The sequence below is a fragment of the Lemur catta genome, chromosome 17 (genome assembly GCF_020740605.2).
Source record: "Lemur catta isolate mLemCat1 chromosome 17, mLemCat1.pri, whole genome shotgun sequence".
In the NCBI taxonomy this organism is placed as follows: domain Eukaryota; kingdom Metazoa; phylum Chordata; class Mammalia; order Primates; family Lemuridae; genus Lemur; species Lemur catta.
In genome coordinates this window covers 29,682,118-29,696,998 of record NC_059144.1, presented here as the reverse complement: position 1 = coordinate 29,696,998, position 14,881 = coordinate 29,682,118, and the positions used below count along the sequence as shown (strand labels likewise).

Genomic DNA, 14,881 nt, shown 5'->3' with positions numbered 1-14,881 from the left:
CCCGGGGCTGCCAGGGCTGTAAACAGAGCCACACAGGACACCCTTGGAAGACACCAATTCTACGTCTCTGGGGCAATCTGTGTTGGGGTTGCTTATTCCTGGAGTTCTTGGAGTAGGATGGGAAGAGCAGGAGTCAAAACCCCTAGAAACTCTGCCCAGTGGCCTGATGCTCCCAGGTGTGTTTCCTTAGCCACACCTGTGGCAACAGGCCCACATGGCTAATGCCAGGGCAGGTGAGACCTGGTCAACTGTGCAAGTAAGCCCAGAGCCCAGAATGGAATGGTGAGAATTAGGTCCCCATTCCCTCTCCCTGGATGATTAGGAACTCACCACTCAGACCTCACTCAGGAGGAACTGGCTGGCTTAACTCAGAGAAACCTGATGCTTTAATTCTTGGGCATGGAGCTCTCTGTGCAAAGGCAGAGGCGAGGCCCCTCGGAGCAGACCCCCAACCACACACCTCCCTGCCGGCACTAAGCCTGGAAGGATATTTTGAGGCTTTGGGTGGAGAAGGCCTCAAAGGAGACACCCCCCCCCCAGGGCCTCCCAATGATGCAGTTAACCCAGCAGGCCAGTTTCCCAGGTGTCCTGCGGTTCCTCAGCGCTGCCCAGATAAGGACTGACAGGAGCAAAGATAAGTGCAGTTCCGGTCTCAGGGTCTGTCACACCAAGCTGGGGTCATTAACCCTGGCCAGCTCTCGGACCCTGGACCCCCATGCGGCCAGGGGAGGTGCGGGGAGGGTGCAGATCAAAGCCCTCAGATGAAATGACTGATCTCCGCTCTTGGAACTCTGGGGGTTCCCAGGTGCTGTCTGCTCTAAGCAGACGAGCCCCACACAAGCTCACTCGGCATCACCCCATCCTCAGGGGATCAGGGGCTTGTGGCAATCAGGACCCGTCATCCCAGCCGTGGGGCAGGAACGTCCTTTCTGCTTTTCTGCCCTCTTTGTTTATTCTCACTGCTTATGAGAGACAAACACCCACCCTGTGGCTGAGTTCGGTCCCAGAGCAACCAAACTCCCCTTGGGGATGTGGGGACCCGGTCTGAGCCTGAGCCAGACGCTCTGAGGCTTCCTTCTCCTGCCACGTTCCCTGGAAATCCCTGCAAGCCTTTCCCCGATCTGGGGTACCCCCCTCCTCTGGGTCAGGGGGCTTCCTCCTCTCACTGGCTCACCAGTCAGCCTCGCATCATCCCAGGAAACGGACCCACCCGGCAGGGAGGATCGGATGCCTGAGAGGTGACGGTGCTCCTCTGCCTCACTGCGCCCCAGCAGCCCTCGCTGCACCTGGGGAAGGTGGTATAAGGAAAGGGGAAGGTGGGGAGGGCGGTGAGGAGGTGCCAGGCCTGGAAAGGGGCAGGCCCAGGCCCCAGAGGGGGAGGAGACAGCCAGGCAATGAGGGTGTCGGCTAAAGACAACAGAGTCTTAAGGGGGAGAGAGGAGAAGGAGGGGCTGGAGTGTCTCAGGCTCTCTCCCTGGATAGGGTCGGGGGAGGGGTGGCTGGGAAATACTCTCCCTCCTGAATTAAGAGCTGAGTTTCGAGCTCAGAGTTGAGTTTCGGTCTAAGCCACTTGTTCCTAGAATCTCTAAAACAAGCATCCAAGGGTACCACACTCCAGGAGGACAGCGTCCGGGTGAGTATGACACCATGCTGAATACATGGACTCCTGGCTTCAGTTTCCAGGATCTTTTTCACTGCCTTGACCTCTATCTAGCAAGACGGAGGCCCTTCCCCTGGAGCCTGGGTGGTTGCTTGGAGATCCGGTGGTCAGCTCAGAGAGCTGGGGCAGGAACACACATCTGCAGTCATGGAGGGATGTCAAGCAGTGGCCTCAAGTCCAGAGCCTGGTTGGAAATAGCTTTGCCACTCCTAAACCAGCCTGTGACTGCTTGATCTACCCCTACCTGATCTCCACTGCCCTGTGGAGCCGAGTGCTAGGTACTCAAGAAACTCCATACCTAGCAGCTTTCAGCCATCCCTCCTGGCCAGGGCTAACACTAGGGGTCCTGGCTTTTGAGGGAACCCCTGTGGGACCAGGAAACGCTTGACTCTGGGGTCCCAAGCCTCACAGCTGTCTGGGGGTTCCTTTCTTCTCCAGAAGGCAACCCCGAGCATGCTCCCAAGAAAGGGACCCCAGAACTTATTTTATGCAAACTAGGACTCACCTGTGGCTGGGCAATTCTAGTGGGAAAAATTGGGGCAAGTGGGCATCGTTGCAACTGGCAAAATCTTCCAGTGTTTCTATCCCAATTCGCTTCTTCCTGACTGAGGGCGTTCACGTTTATGGAGCAGCGACTGTTCAATTCACAGCAATAAAAGGGACATCCCTTCCCTGCAGACGCTCACGTGATGGGGAGATTCAGGGGGGTTACTGGGAGGTTCGGGCCCAGACTGGACAGATGAGGCATCTCTCCCACAAGAAGAGGGAAAGGCATCCCCGAGAGAAGGAAGGGCAGGAGGTGCCGCCATGCGCGAGGAGATGACGGAGGGAAAGCTGGCATCGGCAAAGTCACTGCACACCCCGCGATGCTAGGAAGGTCCCCCTGCCTTTCAGGGAGCATCCAGGTCCCGCGCTCCTCCTCAGAGCCCTGCGGGGGGTGGAGCGAGGGCGCACATTTGCCCCTTTGTTCAGAGGTTTCTGCCGGACTTAACGGGGCTCCTGCTCTTGTCTCCCCAGCCGCGCCATGTGGCGGACCCTGCTTCTGCTGCTGCCGACGGTGTCGCGCCTAAGCGAGGCAGATCGTCCCCAGGAGAGGGTCCCGCTCTTCCGGCTCACTCAGCAGGGCTCCTCGGGGTGCGGCTGCAGCAACGCCACAGGCTCGCCCTGCGAGGGGCTCCCCGCCGCGGGGGTCACCGCCTTGAGCCTGGCGAACCGCAGCCTGGAGCGCCTGCCCAGCTGCCTGCCGCGCGCCCTGCGCAGCCTCGACGCCAGCCACAACCTGCTGCGCGCCCTGAACGCGTCGGACCTCGGCCGCCTGCCGCAGCTGCGGGTGCTGACGCTGCGCCGCAACCGCGTCGCCGCGCTGAGCTGGGGCCCGGGCGGCCCGGCCGAGCTGCACACGCTGGACCTCAGCTACAACCGGCTGGCCGCCCTGCCGCCGTGCGCCGGGCCCGCGCCGCGCAGCCTCCGCACGCTGGCGCTGTCGGGGAACCCGCTGCAGGCGCTGCCGCCCCGGGCCGTCGCCTGCTTCCCTGCCCTGCGGCTCCTCAACCTGTCGGCCACCGCGCTGGGCCGCGGCGCCCGGGGCGGCATCGCCGAGGGGGCGTTCACCGGGGCGGACGGCGCGCCCCTGGACGCGCTTGAGGTCCTGGATCTCAGCGGCACGTTCCTCGAGCGGGGTGAGTCCTCAGCTGGCCTGAGCGCAGAGCCGCGCAGGGCCGAGCTCCTTCCCGACGGGTGACCCGGGTGCCTAACTCACAGTAGGGCTCAGAAATAACACCAGGGCCGACCGGGTGACTCACGACTGCAATCACAGCACTTTGGGTGGCCGAGGTGGGAGCATTGCTTGAGCCCAGGAGTGTCAGACCAGCCTGGGCAACATAGCGAGACCCCATCTCTGCAAAAAAATAAGAAAAACTAGCTGGGCGTGGTGGCATGCACCTGTAGTCCCAGCTACTCGGGAGGATCGCTTGAGCTCAGGTGTTTGAGGTTACAGTGAGCTATGATGGCACCACTGCATTCCAGCCTGGGTGACAGAGTGAGACCTTGTCGCTAAAAAAATAAAATAATAACGCCAGCTACATCCCCAGAGCAAGCCGGCCTGGTTTGAAGCGCCACACTGGGGTTAACTCCCTGAGTCCTAAGAGGTGGGAAGTGTTAATATCCTTGTTTTACATAGGAGGGGACCAAAGCACAGAACTGTGACATAACTGGCCTGTGGTCTCACAGCTCATTAAGCACTTCATGTCTCCAAATCCAAACCCAGGAAAACTCTAGCCACTCTGTTGTTCTGCTTTCCCAGCATAGCTGAATAAATGCTTGTGGAATAGAGAAGTGAATGCATCACTTTGGGGTTGAGTAATGGATGAGCTTAACACCAAACATGCGGTTAATTAACGTGCAGTATGCTCTGAGGATGAATTCATTGATTTTTCTACTTGATTGGCTAAAATTGCTTCTGTTAATGTCGCACCATTTAAACAAGACACAGGAGGGAGGTGACGATAATGGTTCTCCTGTACTTGGTGTTCTGACTTTGATTCACAAGGTTGGTTTTATTATTTATAAAAAAAAAAAAGCACTTCATGTGTCTGTAACCACCTGTTCCATCACAGACAAAAAGAAAAAGAACGAGAACAGGAAAAACAGAGGGGAAGGGGCACATTCTCCATTTATTAGGAGAGCTGCAAAATTAGGTTTCTAGACCTCCTCTCCTCCTTACTTACCATCCTCAAAAGTTCCCCACTCCCCTGCTAGCCATCTGAGTGAAGCTTGGTTATTTTTTGTGTGGCATTTAGCAAGAAGGTGGGGTGGCTGTGGACTTGGAGACAGTGTCCTGGGTTCAAGTTCTGTCTCTGTCCTCCCCCAACTGTACGTCCTTGGGCCAGACATTCTTCTCTTTGGCCTTGGTGAACTGGGACTGGTTATCCCCGAAGGCTCTTCCAGCTGAAATGGCCAAGCTCCTGAGATCCCCAAAGCTGCTAACTATGCCATTGCTCGGCAATGACGGTCTTCATGGCTCACCTTGTCACTCTTGTTGTTTCCTTGTGCCACGCTGGCCTCCTGGGTTTGTGCCTTCCTGGGTAGTGGACAGCTTCCCCTCTGTGTTTCAGTTGAGCCAGGGTGGATCAGAGACCTGCCGAAGCTCACGTCCCTCTACCTGAGGATGATGCCCAGGCTGAGGACCCTGGAGGGGGATATTTTCAAGATGACTCCCAACCTGCAGCAGCTGGATTGTCAAGACTCCCCAGCACTTACTTCTGTCCACACACACATCTTTCAAGATACTCCTCGTCTGCACGTCCTTCTGTTCCAGAAGTAAGTGTTTGTGAGGCACATCTTAATCACATGACTGATTTCTGCCCGTTACACTGTTTTGAATTTTATGGAACAAACTAGACCTTAGTGTTTCTCCCACTTCTCCTCCAGTCCTCTCTGGGGCTTTGTTATTTCTCACCTTCTGGGTAACATCTTGGGCAAATTCCCAGATAGTACACCCAGCCTAATACCGTGCAACCCAGTCTAGTCCAGAATAATATAAAAACCCCTATGCTGGCCGAGCGCGGTAGCTCACACCTGTAATCCTAGCACTCTGGGAGGCCAAGGCGGGTGGATCGCTCGAGGTCAGGAGTTGGAGACCAGCCTGAGCAAGAGCGAGACCCCGTCTCTACTAAAAATAGAAAGAAAGTAGCTGGCCAACTAAAATATATATAGAAAAAATTAGCCAGGCATGGTGGCGCATGCCTGTAGTCCCAGCTACTCGGGAGGCTGAGGCAGTAGGATCACTTAAGCCCAGGAGTTTGAAGTTGCTGTGAGCTAGGCTGACGCCGCGGCACTCACTCTAGCCGGGCAACAGAGTGAGACTCTGTCTCATAAAAAAAAAAAAAAAGAATGCCTTGCCTATTTCCACCTCTAAGTTTTTTGTGGGTCATTTCTCAGCCTCCATGCCTACTCCAGTGCCATCCCATCCCCTCAAGTCTGAGGCTTCTGATGGGCCCCTGACTCATGTATCTAACTGCCTGCTGGATACTGAAGACCTATGAGACATCCAGTGGAAATGTTCGGTAGTAATAATAATGTGAACCTCTTGTTCTGTGCCAGGCATTGTTCTAAGCACATATTAAAGTATTTACCCTTGCAGCCATCCAGTGGAGCAGGATTCAGTCATTATTCCCATTTCACAGATGAGAAAACTGAGATACAGAGATGCTAAGTAACTGGCCCCACTTGACACAGCTAGTAAGTAGTAGAGTCAGAATTTGAGCCCAGGTAGTTTGGCTCCACATCTGATACCTTAACCCCAACGCTGCATCAGTCTGAAGCTTGAAGGAGGAGTCTGAGCCAGAGATAATAATTTGAGAATATAAAGATGATATTTGAAGTCAAAGAAATTCATGAGATCCCCAAGGAGAGGGTATAGAGAGAGACCCAGAACTGAGCCTGGAAGAACCTAACTTTTAAAGTCAGAAAGAGGAAGAACCAGGAAAGGAAACCAAGAACATGTGACCAGTGGAGTAATAGAAGACCCAGGAGGGTGTGATGTCCTGGAGGCCAAGGGAAGAGAGTGTTTCAGGAGGGAGGGAGTGGTTGGCAGAACTGAAGCCATCAGGAGGCCTAGTCAGCTGAGGACAGCGAGACTGAGAAATGTGGCAACATGTGGAACAGTGGTGAAATTCTTTCCCAACAGAGCCAGGTGGGAGAGGTTGCAGAGCCACTGCAGGTGCAGATGACTCTTCAGTCTGGCTCCCCTGTCCCCAGGTCCAGTCTCAATCCCATCCCTAACAGCTCCCCTCCCAGCCCCTTCCCATCTACCTTCAGAGCAGCTCTAAGTCAAGTCTACTTCATTTCCTACCCGACTTACTGCCTTCTAATCAATGTCTGCATCTTCAGGGCCCCCCTTTAGTATAGGGGGTCTTATCCTCATTTATGTCATGACCCTTTTGACAGTCTAGTGAAGGCTGGGGTCTACTCTTCTCAAGAGAGTGAGTGTGTGTGTGTTTGTGTGTGTATGCGTTCCTTTAACACCTTGAATAACAGAATCTACCAGTAAGTCTAATAAATTCCATAATTTTAATGATTGAAAATGACATGAAACTACTGGAAAGTGATATGGAAATGTCTGTGATTTCTATTAGTGATTCTCCAATAGCGATTATTTAGGAGAGCAAATGGAGACTTCTTCCACACTGGGCCCCTGTCAGTTCAGAAGTGGCAAATATCCAAATGTGGCCATGTGTCAGGACACCAGCCAGGCCATCTGTTCGTCAGCATGTGGGTGGCAATGCAACTTGTCTTTATCGTGTGCAGGTGGCATGGGGTAGCAGAAAGAACTACCTGCGTGAATTGCACCTTTCACCCGGAATCATTGTCCTTAGCTGTAAAATGAGTAAAATACTGTCTACCTCACTGAATTGTCATAACGATCTCAATGAGATAATGTATGTAAAGTACCCAGCTATGTTGCTTGCTAAAAAAAAAAACAAAACCATAATTCTCTTCCTCTCCCACTCCCTTTACACAACAAAATGCTAATTAAACTCTCATCCTAAGATTTTCCACTGTAGCTACATGAAATCTGCTAAAACAAGCATGCACACATATATACACCTGCATATGTGGGTGTGGCTTAAGTTTTAAAATAAATGACACACATATGTATCTGGTATTTTAGAGGTAACAACTGTCACCTCCCCACTGGCTAGAAGTGATAGAGCAGATCTGGGTGGTATCTCCTTCCTGGCCTAAAACATCAGCATCTCCCCCAGGGCTGTAGGGGCAGGCAGGTTCCCATGCTTTGGTCAGAAGAGCCTTGAAGGTAAAGCGCAGCTCCTGTTGTGTGTGATGAATTCTAACTAAGTATATGTAAAGGAGGCAACATCTGGGAGGGCCAAGAGATTCAGGGAGTGGAGAGAGTTGTGGCCACTCTGTGGGACCCTAGGGAAGAAAGAGAAAGGAGCTGGGAGCGGCGCTGCCATTGCTAGGTGTGGTAGACCATTTGCAAACACGGCTGCAGTAATTCCTCTCGTCCCTGTGGACACACACCCCTTTGCAATATGATTGCAGCTCCTCTCATATTTCAAGGAGTCTGTTTCTCCACTTCTTGAAGCTGGGCTTGGCCATGACTTGCTTAGGCCGGTAGGACATTAGCAAATGTGATGTCAGCAGAAACTAGGAGGCAGTTGAGCACTGGGGCAAGCCCACGGGGACCCCTCCACTACCATGTAAACAAGCCCAGCCAGCCTCCTGGGTGATGAGAGACACGTGGACAGAGGTCCCAGCACACCCAGTTGAGGTTCCGTATCCGTGAGGCCATCCTAGATCATCTGGCCCTGGCTGAGCTGGCCCAGACCACAGGAACCACTGAGCCAACCCACAGAATCGTGTAAAAGAATAAACATGTACTGTTTTAAGCTACTAAGTTTTGGGGCTATTCCCTAGCAAGAGCTGATTGATGCACTTAAGCAAAACGTCTTCCAAAGGACTGGCACGGAATGCCATCAGCCACAGTCCGGCTACAGCAGTGTATTTTCAGTAGTGTTCTCATGAAGAATTTGTCATTTCTCATCACTGATCTATAATAACAATATCTACTTTTGTGTATAGATTTACATTTATAAACACTCATCATCACAGACTCATTTTGATATAACCATTGGACATGGGAGTATTGTCCCCGTTTGATATGAAGAATGACATTGCCTGAGTTAGGTTGATATCTCTGTTTTATAGATGACAAAAATGAAATCCAAGGTCATTAAGGGTTTTGTCCAAAGTGACATCCTCTAACCACTATCAGAATGGTTTTCCCATGACACTACCATGCTACTCTGGGAATACTTTTGACCCGATTGTAAAAGCCTGACTTACTTGATTTTTGTGTGTATTTCAGCTGCAACTTGAGTTCCTTCCCTCCTTGGACGCTGGCTTCCTCCCAGATCCTATCCATCAACTTGTTTGGCAACCCCCTCACTTGCAGCTGTGAGTTGTCCTGGCTGCTCAAGGACGCAAACAGAACCGTCCTAAACAGGTAACACCTGCCCAAAGCAGATGGCTGAGGAGTGAGTGTCAGCCTTCAGGAGCTGAAGTTCTCCAGGTTACGTCTTGCTCACGTGACCATGCTGGGCACTTTGGCAGAGTTGGGCAGGGTGGCCCCATGTACTTACACTCAGGGATCCCGGCGATGGAGGCTCTGGCTTGGTTCCAGCCAGCCAGAAGGGCAAAGAGCATGGAGGAGCAGACATGGGAGGTTTTTAATGGGCCAGGCAGGGCAGTGGTGCCCCTCACTTCCACTCACATTGGTTGGCCAGGGGTCAGTCAACAGGCCACGCCTGCCTGCAAGGGAGGCTGGGAAATGTAGTCTAGCTGTGTGTCCAGTAGGAAAAGGAAGTGAGCTAAGTGAACAGTTGGCCAGTTAGTCTCTGCTAAAGCAGGTGCTATCATTGCCCTGTTTTACAGATAAGGGGAATGGAGGTGAGGTGCTTGCTTAAATTCATGCAGCCACTGGATGGAGGAGGCAGGGTCTATCTTCTATCTGCCTCCAAAACTGTGCTGTTAACCACTGGGCCCCACTGAATCCCCACGATGAAGCCTGACCTCCTGCTCCTGGGTCATTCAGTCCCAGGCCAGTGGGCTTACAGGGTTCTCGTGGGACAGGAAGAAGAGAATTCCTATAAAGGCTGTTGGCTAGAAGAACTGTTTTTGCAGTAGGGACATCCAGGCTGGCCACCAGAGGAGGATGGGGGGTGGGGAGCTGGGGACACTGGTCCTGAGCATTCTTAAATCAGCTTCACCAGCGAACTGCCCCGTATTGAGAGACAACCCCCTCCCCATCCTGCACCCCCATCCTCTCACCTTCCACCGGAGCCAAACTGTGAAGCGGGGCTCAGTCTCCTCCCTTCCATGTTGCCTCCAAACATAAGCACTCAGACCCTTAGCAGTCAGGGGTCTGTCTCCCTCTCACATTAATGAAGAGGTTGAGAATGCAGGCTCTGGAGTTGTGTTGTCTGGCTCCGTACCACTTACTGCTGTTGATTTGGGCTTAGTTACTTAACCTCTCTGTGCCTCTGCCCCTTCATCTGTAAAATGGGGATAACAGCACCTACCTCACAAGGTAGTGCAGATTAAATTAGTTGATACAGTAAAGCATGAAGAATAGTCCCTAACGCGTGGGAAGCATTCAGAAATGGTAGCTAGTATGACTGTTATTACCAGTACTCACTGCCAGGAAGCAGACAGGTGAGGACAAAATGGCAAACCACACTTAGACAATCTAGACCCCCTCTCACAGTGCCTGCCTGGGCTTAGGCTCTGCCATTTGCTAGCCAGGGTACCCTGGGCAGCTAGTTCCTCTTTCTGAACTTCGATTTCTTTATCTGCCCAGTAAGAGCCATGGTGGGAGCCTCATTCAAAAGTTTCCCCTAGAGTCAGTATGTGGAGTGGCAGAAGCGTGTTGGCACGGCTTGGGAAGAGGGCACCCCTGCATTGAGGATTCAAAGCCCAGCACAGAAGTAGCCCTGAAGCCAGACATCTTCTAACCGGTTGGCTTCCGCTCTAGGGCGACAGACACCACGTGTGCACCCGCTGCGGGCTCCAGCAGCCCCTTCTCCGCCCGGCTTTCACTCTCCCAGCTGCCTGGTGTGTGCCGGTCCCACCAAAGCGCCACCCTTCTTGCTTCAAACCCACCCTCCTCGGACCACTGGGCCTATGCACCGACTGCCCTGGGGCCCTCCACCCGGCCGGGCACAGCCCCCTCCGCCCGGCCTGCCAGGGGCCAACAGAGTGTCACTGAGGTCCCCTCCCTAGGTGTGGATTCCCTCACACAAGCTGCCTGGACGCCCAGCGACGCAGGGGAGGGGACTGCCCCCTCCACCGTCAACTCTCCAGCAGGACGCCGCGACTCCAGCGTTCCACCCAGGGCTGCCAGCGCAGCCGGGACAGGGCACCGAGGAGAACATGCTGCCAGGCTTGTCCTGGAGCCTAATGTCTCAGCTGCCTCCACGCCATTGGCCAGCGAGCGCCTGGGCCCCTTCCCTACCTCGTGGAGCGGCTTGGGCACAGCCCAGCCCGACCAGAGGACGCGACCCACCCCTCAGGCTTCCCACCCGAGTCCCTCTGCGGGAGGGATTCCAATCCTCTTGTTAGACGACTACAGTGAGGAGGAGGAGGGGACCAAGGAGGAGGTGGCAGCGCCTCTCCCTAATGTCCCTTGTGATTACCACCCCTGCAAGCACCTCCAGACCCCGTGCGCGGAGCTGCAGCGGCGCTCGCGGTGCCTGTGCCCCGGCCTCAGCGGGGAGGACACCATCCCAGACCCTCCCCGGCTGCAGGGGGTGGCGGAGACGACCGACACGTCGGCGCTCGTCCGCTGGTGCGCCCCCAACTCGGTGGTGCACGGGTACCAGATCCGCTACGCGGCCGAGGGCCGGGCGGAGAACCAGTCGGAGGTGGGCATCTCGGCCACCGCCCGGCAGCACACCTTGTACGGGCTGTCGCCGGGCACCACGTACCGCGTGTGCGTGCTGGCGGCCAACAGGGCGGGCCCGAGCCAGCCGCAGGCCTCGGGCTGGAGGAGGGCGTGCGCCGCCTTCACCACCAAGCCCAGCTTCGCGCTGGTCCTCGCGGGGCTGTGCGCCGCCCTCGGCCTCCTGCTCGTCAGCACCCTGGTGCTGTCCGCGTGTCTCTGCCGGCGGGCCCGGGCGCCACACCCGCGGCGCTACGACACGCACCTGGTGGCCTACAAAAACCCGGCCTTTGACCATCCGCTGGCGACCTAGATCTTCAATTAGCCAGTTTCCCCTCCTCCAATTGAACTCTTAAGCGCAGAAAAGAAGATACAGAGGGTCAAAAACAGCCCCGTCAGCTCTAGTGTTTCTAACTCCCGTGAAGCCAGCACGCCTCGGGCACACAGGACTTGCCACACTGAGTTTCTCAGTCCAAGGAACAGCTTCCTTCCCTTCCTTCCACTTTACTCTGTTCCCAGAAACCTGATGATCATGGCCAGACCTCTTCCGTGTGTGTGGAACATCACCTGTGTGTGGTTGCATTTGGGTGTTCCAGCAGTTAGTGCCCCTCAGTATCCGGCAGAATAGTGTATGGAAGTAGGAAGGGAAAGAACAAGAGAAATCGCATAACCCAGCGTCTTCTGCGTATTAGAGGTGACACCCTCAGGTCTTTCCAAGAAGTTCTTTCATGGTCAAGCTCTGGCCTAGGCATAATGAGCTATGTTATTCAAGCAATCGATTCCAGCGGTTTCCTGGGACTGGGGGTGAGGGGAAGAACTGTGGGTTGTTTCCTAAGGCCTTCTGGGTTTATCAGTTGCATTTCAGGATATGGAAAAAAAAAATGTACTTCCAGTTTTACAGTTAAAACTGCAGTTTTCTGGGAATATTTGTAAAACACAGGAAAAGGCTGTCCTTTTAAAAGTCACTGTTAACTACGTTTCACCTGAGACTAAGTAGACAAATGAACTATGAATTCCTTTTCTAGGAAGCATAATAACCTTGCTTTCAGGAACTTTTTCTTAAAATTGGGGGAAAGAAATGGGCAAAAGACAACCTCAAGGCTCTAGCTAAAAACCAAAGCATTTCTTTCCTCCCAATTGATCAACCAATACCTTAATAATTTGTGTCTTAGTGTGGGATGTGTCTACTATACCTTTTTCAATTTTATACAAACAGGGAAAAAAGTGATTCTATGAAATTATAAGTGAGGCCATATTTCTAATTTTCTACATGAGCATTTGTTAATTTCCTGTAGTTGCAGTAACAAATTACCACAAAGTGATAAAACTGGCTTGAAATAACAAATTTATTTTTCTCACAGTTCAGGCCAGAAATCCAAATTCCAGGTATCAGCAGGATTGATTCCTCCTAGAGGCGCTGAGGGAGAATTGTTCCATGCCCGTCTCCTAGCTGCTGATGGTTAGTGGAAATCCTTGGTGTTCCTTGGCTTACAGGTATCACTCCAATCTATGCCGCCATCATCTCACGGCATTCTGTGTCTGTGTCCAAATTTACTTTTTCTTACAAGGAAACTAGTCATTGGATTAAGGCCCACTGTAATCCAATACGATCTCACCCTAACTTGATTTCATCTGCAAAGACCCTATTTCCAAATAAGGTCATATGCACAGGTACTAGGTGTTAGAACTTGAACATACCTTTCTTGAAGGACACAGTTCAACCCACAACAGCATTTAATTCTGCTGTCAGGAAAAAAAATCAAGTTTGAATCCCATGTATCTTTTGTTCCCAAACCATGTTGCAGAAACTGAGCATATCCCACCCTGCTTAAAAATTGCAAAGCATGCCAGGTATGGTGGCATGTGCCTATAGTCCCAGCTATTTGGGAGGCTGAGACAGGAGGATGAATTGAGCCCAGGAATGCAAGAGACCAGCCTGGGCAACATAACAAAACTGCCTCAAAAACAAAAAACAAAAAACAAACACAAAGCAAAAGCCAAAAATATGACTGAAGTTCTCAGATGTGTGGTCAAATGATCCCAATGCTTTTTTTTTTTTAACCTACTATCAAGTCTATTTTGTGGAGACACTGATACATTTTCACCATGTTTTGAGTCTGTATGCATAGAATATACTTGAAGATGCCTAATACAAATCCAATGTTTTATAAACTGGCAACATTTATGTGTTTTGTAATTCAGTATCCAAAAAGCTGGGTAGATTTGTAACATTTTTCTAAGGGTTGAAGTGGAAAAAGTATATTAACCAGAGCCAGATTAAGACCTTAACAGTAAGGAGATTATGAGTTAAACCCCTAAATCACTCCAGTGTTATCAACACTAAACCATAAATAAGCATAATAAAGCGTACAGTTCTAATTTTCCCAGTAACTATCTCAAGTCTTCCTTTCTTTAAACATTTCTGTGTGCTTACTTCATTAATGCCAAGACTTGCTCACTGTGCCTCTTCAGTGGCTCTACAATGGAACTAACCTCCAGCCTTACCACCTCCCAGCTATGAAACTGAAGGAAGGTTCCAGAGGGCTAGAACAGCCAGCCACACACACCCCTTCTCCTCCCTCTGCCCCACCCCCCATCTGATTCAGTGGCAGTGTCCCTGGCTGCAGGCTTCAGTATGCCCCAAACCAAGAAAGTGGCTCAGCTGCTAGTCTGGGAACAAGGAAGCCAGGAAGCCAAGAGCAAGCCACAGGGGGGCACAGTGATGCAGAATGCTGTCGCCAAGAGGCATGAGTATTTCTTGTAACTTCCCATTCTAACACAGGTCAGCAGGTTGTGATTGGATAATTTCACTGTATGAGTCCATATTATGCTTGGGTTAAAACCAGGGACACTGGGCAGCAACAGGCCTCTACTATTCCAAGAAAGCAACCAGCACTCCACACTGTCTTCCCAGGGATATCCCCCTTCTGATATCCCTCATTCTCTCAAACATCATGGTGTAGTGAGAATGTCTTTTAAACTAGTTGGTCCCAAACCAACTATTTCTACAATGTAAGTGAATGAGAAAATGTAAGCAACAGCAGAAGATAAGTATGCTACATGGAACAGCCCAAGTTAAAAGTAAAATTTTTTTTCCAGCTCTTTTATTCCTTAACTTCTTAACAAAAGAAGATTCCCCAAAGTTTAAAAAAAACTTTTGAAAAATACACAGCTTCATATTATTTACACACTATATGAGTACAGGTTCCAATATCAAACAAACATTGCTACGTTAGAAACACAGGGACGGTATGATGTAACTCACTGCCTTTTAGCTGCAAAGGCTAATGGACAAGTTCTCGTTGTTTCAACTACCTTTGTTACTTGTTATCCTGAAACATAAAGTATTAGGCACCTGAGAGGCTGGAAGACTATTGAACATGAACTTCAACACCTTCTATTTTGTTTGATCTTACTATTTTCAAAACTTACTGCATTTTAAATCCCTTTACAACTTTACTTCATCCAGTTAAGCTAACTCCATTTTCATTGTTCTAAATGATCAAATGTTAACCACATGAACTGTTAATGTATGCATAGATCTAAAAATCAAACATAAAAATGTGCAGCCAAGTTGTGTAGCATAGACGTTTAAACCCAGGAAATTCCTTAGTGCTTTGTGAGCAGCTTAAATTCTATTTTAAGAGAGGTGTCAATTCTTCAGTTTCCAGGCTCTGGAGTATGTTTTTAAAAAACATATAAAAATGGCTGACAATAATTAGAATAATTGATCTCTTATATATTAATCAAGAAACCTAAGA

At 51.2% G+C, this 14,881-nt stretch overlaps 1 protein-coding gene across 1 annotated transcript; it reads left to right on the top strand.

Annotated features, from left to right (window-relative positions):
• The first annotated feature begins 1,456 nt into the window (after positions 1–1,456).
• On the top strand, positions 1,457–13,042 carry LRRN4 (leucine rich repeat neuronal 4). The gene is made up of 5 exons (XM_045528572.1): positions 1,457–1,633; positions 2,678–3,339; positions 4,774–4,978; positions 8,550–8,687; positions 10,215–13,042. The coding sequence occupies exons 2-5, from the start codon at positions 2,685–2,687 to the stop codon at positions 11,431–11,433; spliced, it is 2,217 nt and encodes a 738-aa protein (XP_045384528.1). The 5' UTR covers positions 1,457–1,633; positions 2,678–2,684; the 3' UTR covers positions 11,434–13,042.
• Positions 13,043–14,881: the final 1,839 nt, after the last annotated feature.

Coding starts and splice junctions, on each gene's coding strand:
- LRRN4 (XM_045528572.1), top strand. CDS start 2,685: ATGTGGCGGACCCTGCTTCTGCTGCTGCCGACGGTGTCGCGCCTAAGC. Junction 3,340..4,773: donor CGGCACGTTCCTCGAGCGGG/GTGAGTCCTCAG, acceptor TCTGTGTTTCAG/TTGAGCCAGGGTGGATCAGA. Junction 8,688..10,214: donor AACAGAACCGTCCTAAACAG/GTAACACCTGCC, acceptor CTTCCGCTCTAG/GGCGACAGACACCACGTGTG.